Source organism: Triticum dicoccoides, chromosome 1A, assembly GCF_002162155.2.
Source record: "Triticum dicoccoides isolate Atlit2015 ecotype Zavitan chromosome 1A, WEW_v2.0, whole genome shotgun sequence".
In the NCBI taxonomy this organism is placed as follows: domain Eukaryota; kingdom Viridiplantae; phylum Streptophyta; class Magnoliopsida; order Poales; family Poaceae; genus Triticum; species Triticum dicoccoides.
Window position 1 is genome coordinate 70,496,121 of NC_041380.1, and position 4,171 is coordinate 70,500,291.

A 4,171-nucleotide genomic window follows, 5' to 3' on the forward strand; every position below is an offset into this window, starting at 1 on the left:
TGGCATTGTTCTTAGGAACTAGGAGGGAGCTTTCCTCGGCAGTGCCTGTCATGTATTTTCGTGGAGCCAGGAACCAGCAAGGGCGGAGCTATATGCCTGTAGAAGAGCAGTGCAACTAGCGGACGAACTAAATGAGATGGACTGGTGCGAGATCGTTTGCAAGCTGCAGAGCAAGGAAAAAGGATTTGTCTTTGCTGGGACCGGTCATTGAGGAGGTCAAGCAAATGTTGGCTACAAGGGAGAGATGGAGGGTCACTTGGGTTAAACGTTCAGCAAATAAAGCGGCACATCTGCTAGCTAGAGAGGGTGTAGCGAATAATCTTTGTAAGGTCTGGTTGCATGTATCACCTCACTGTATTTTGCATGTTGTCTCAGATGAGATCCCAGTTTGGGAAGTTTAAATAAAGTTTTGAAGTGAGTTTCAACAAAAAAAAAATCACAAGTGGTCGTGTTCTTATTTGCACAGTGCCTGTAGCTTGGTGCGCGGCTGGGAGAAGTCGCCGGAGAGTATCTTGGAGGCGACGATAGCGTTGGCGTCCTCGGTGTAGTGCACGCCGTCCCAGCTCACGTGCCTCTCCCCCTCCGGGCACGCCGTCGCCGTCGGCTGCCCACACGTCTTGAGGTTCACGTAGTTGTACGGCGGCCCGCCGTGGCCGCAGCACGCCATCAGCGGCCGCTCGATGCCGTACTGGTCGTGGTTGGCGAACAGGTCGTACTTGACGGCGTACATGTCGGTGCACACCACGGTCGCGCTCCCGCAGTACTCGTCCGCGAGCCGGCGGCACGCCGCGGCGAGGCCGGCGTTGAGCGCCCGGGCGGCGGCGTTGTAGCGGGCGAGGCAGCCGGCGGGGTCGAGCTCGTCGCCGGGCCTCTGCCGCAGCGCCAGCGTCTGCGGCAGGCACCCGATGGGCCCCGTGTTGTACACCCAGAACTTGCGCGCGCCGCTGCCGTACAGCGCCCGGACGGCCTCCTCGACCTTGGCGGCGACCGCGGCGAGCGGGCCGCCGTCCGCGACGATCTCCGGCAGCGTGAGGTTCGCAAGGAAGGCGAGCGTGATGTCGTTCTGCCCGACGTCGATCGAGTACACGGCTCCCCGGAAGTCCTCCTCCGGGAGCATCGAGCCCTGCCCCAGCGGCCGGAGCTCCCGGGTCCGGTTCTTGAAATGCAAAAACTGGTTCACCTGCGTGGCCATGGTGAACGGGATGGCGCTCTGGTTGCTCGCCGCCGCCGCCCCGGCCACCGCGAAGTTCACTCCGTCGGCGAAGTTGGAACCCGACGACTCCAGGTACGGGCTCAGGTACCTGATCCCCAGGCTCTCGGCTGCACAGGCATGCAACCGATGGCACGTCGGAGCTGAGCTCTGCTTGCATGGAACTAAACGAGCGATGGTTTGGACGCAAGGCACGTACCAATGAAGTCGATGTAGAGGCGGCCGTCCGACCAGCGGCCGGTGGTCCGGTTGAAGAAGCGGCGGCCGGCGGGCGGGCCGAGGTAGAAGCCGTAGGCGGCAGGGAGGGAGCCCGTGTCGGAGTTGGAGTCGCCGAAGTTGAACAGGACGCACCTGCCATCCGCCCTGCGTGGGAGCTCACAGCACTGCAGGGCGACGACGGCGGCGGCGAGGATCACGAGCCCTCGAAGCATTCTTACCATGTTCTCTCGATTAATCAGCTTTGATCTCAACTGCTTGCTCCAGCGTTTCCTTATCCTCCTCCGAAGTTGACTACTATTTTGTAGGTGTCTGGGTCGACTCTTCCTTTTTTAATGTCAACCGATCCTTTGAACAGCTGGATACAAATAAAGGTTTCATTGACCTTCTTGCTATGTCTTCATCGATCTCGATGGAACCTGAGGGTAAGGATAAGGGGAGTGAGCGAGTTGTTGAGTAAATAGGCAATTTTTCGATTAAATTAATCTACGAGTAAATCACTAGCATGGCATTGACACAAATAAACACATACTGATATTCAGTTAAGCTAGCACATACTACGCTAATTGCAGAAATGTCTACGTATAACGCTAGCATGGCTAAAACAGAAAACAGTATGAGCAGGATAAACGAGTTATACCCTCCAGTTGGCCATGCAGAGGCCGCGGCTTTGGTGGCAGCAGCGGCGTCCTCGGCGGCCTTCTTGTCGGCTTCAGCTTTCTCGGCAGCGGCACGTTCAGCGTCGGTGGACATGATGATGATGATGAAGGCGACGCGGACGTAGAGGAAGTAGACGATCGGAAGCGTGCAGTCGCGTAATCGCTACCCAAAAACCTATTCGCCCCTCACCCCGTACAGGAACCAGAAGGGCGTGGTTTCGGAGACATGCTCTCCCGTGGACCGTGTACGCGGCGGACGGGATGGAGTCACCGGCGGCAGCAACAGCAAAGGAACGACGATGGGCAGCCGCGTGGAGAAATGTGGGCTCGACCCACGTCCGAGTCCGTGACAGGCCACGATCTGACGTCTCAGATCGTGGCCCAGCTGTCAGAGAACTCTCCGTTAGTGACTGGCAAAAATAAGCGCGTAGGTGTGAGCTCGGCTCGGCTCAATCCCGCAACCCGCGTCGTGTCGCGTCGCGTCGCGTCGCGTCGTGGCGAGGCGAGGCGGGCGGCGGAGGAGGAGTGCGCGAGGGCCTCTTCTCTTCTCAAGCTCCAATAGCATGTAGAAGAGAAACCCTTATAAGGAAGTCCAACTCCTTTTCCACTTCCGGGGTGGGACTAAACTTCCCACTACACCTAGTGCCACATAACCATATGGGCCCTTAGAGATTTTTCAGAAATTGCTATATGGGCCTAGAGCCCATCTCAAATTTCAGCAATCCCCCACTAGATCTCAAGGGCCCATTGTGTCCTCTGTTCTAATTACTGTTTCGATATACCAGTGTTTCGGTGAAGAATTGTTAAGGTTGAGCTTCACCTAGAGCAAGTAGTTACACTCCTTCACAATTGAACAATAGACTATGCCTTGAATTGTCAGTTTGGCGTAAAGAAGTTTCACCACATGTCTTACTAGTACTAGGCTGCCGAAAGCTGACCCCTCGGGTGGAGCATATAAGTCACACTCCTAGCCTATTCATGAACTTACTAGAGATCACCCCAATCTCATAGACTGTGACCAGCAGTTGGACTCATATAGGTTTGTTTCTCCAAAAATCGCTCTGTAGGATGGCATCTTGCTTATATAAGCTTCGGAACACATTAAGACAGTAGTCATCCTACCATACAGTATCAAGAGTATTGCATCTCCAACGGAGTGGGTTAGTATAGTTACTCTCCTCAATTCACCACTGGCTTGTTTTCTCAGGTCCTAATTCACGGGATCTCCGATCACTTTGGTTGGGTTACTACCATGGCAACTTATGTGGTTCTCATACCCATCTCCCTCGATGCATTATCTATCACTACACGTGATAGCCCTTTCGTAAAGGGATTTGTCAGATTCATAGTTGTATGGACATACCCCAACGCTATCACTCCAGAGTTTCTTAATTTTCTGACAGCCTTTAATCTCATTTTTATGTGTTTGTTGGACTTCATGTTGTCCTTTGAACTTGTCACCTTGGTGATGACAGTCTGATTATCACAGTTCATAAGGATAGCCGGAACCGGTTTATCAACCAATGGCAAGTCCATCAAAAGATCTCGAAGCCATCCTGCTTCGACACCAGATGTGTCTAATGCTGTTAATTCTGCTTCCATAATCGATCTCGTTAAGATCGTTTGCTTGCAAGACTTCCAAGAAACAGCGCCACCTTCAAGAGTAAACATATACCCAATTGTGGCCTTCATCTCATCAGCATCAGAGATCCAATTTGCATCATTATACCCTTCAAGTACCGATGGGTATCCGGTATAGTGAAGTCCATAGTTCATAGTACCTTTCAGATAGCGCATAAGTCTTTCAACAGCATGCCAATGTATATCACCCGGTTTGGAAACAAACCGGCTCAGTTTGCTCACAGCAAACGCGATGTCAGGCCTCGTTGCGCTCGCTAGGTACATCAGTGAACCAATGATTTGAGAGTATCTCAATTGATCTATAGTCGTGCCTTTGGACTTTCGAATCAACACGCTAGGATCATATGGTGTTTGAGATGGTGTGCAGTCCGAATATCCAAAACGACTCAACACCTTCTCAACATCGAGAAGTGTAATCCCACCCTCATTATCTCTCAGTAGCTTG

The 4,171-nt window shown here is 53.0% G+C and overlaps 1 protein-coding gene across 1 annotated transcript; it reads right to left on the bottom strand.

The window, feature by feature from the left end:
* Positions 1-335: 335 nt before the first annotated feature.
* On the bottom strand, positions 336-1,652 carry LOC119366209 (GDSL esterase/lipase At1g09390-like). Its single transcript, XM_037631930.1, has 2 exons — positions 1,410-1,652; positions 336-1,320 (listed from the first exon to the last, which is right to left on the bottom strand). Exons 1-2 carry the CDS (start codon positions 1,648-1,650, stop codon positions 455-457), a joined length of 1,107 nt encoding a protein of 368 aa, XP_037487827.1. The 5' UTR covers positions 1,651-1,652; the 3' UTR covers positions 336-454.
* Between the last annotated feature and the right edge of the window lie 2,519 nt (positions 1,653-4,171).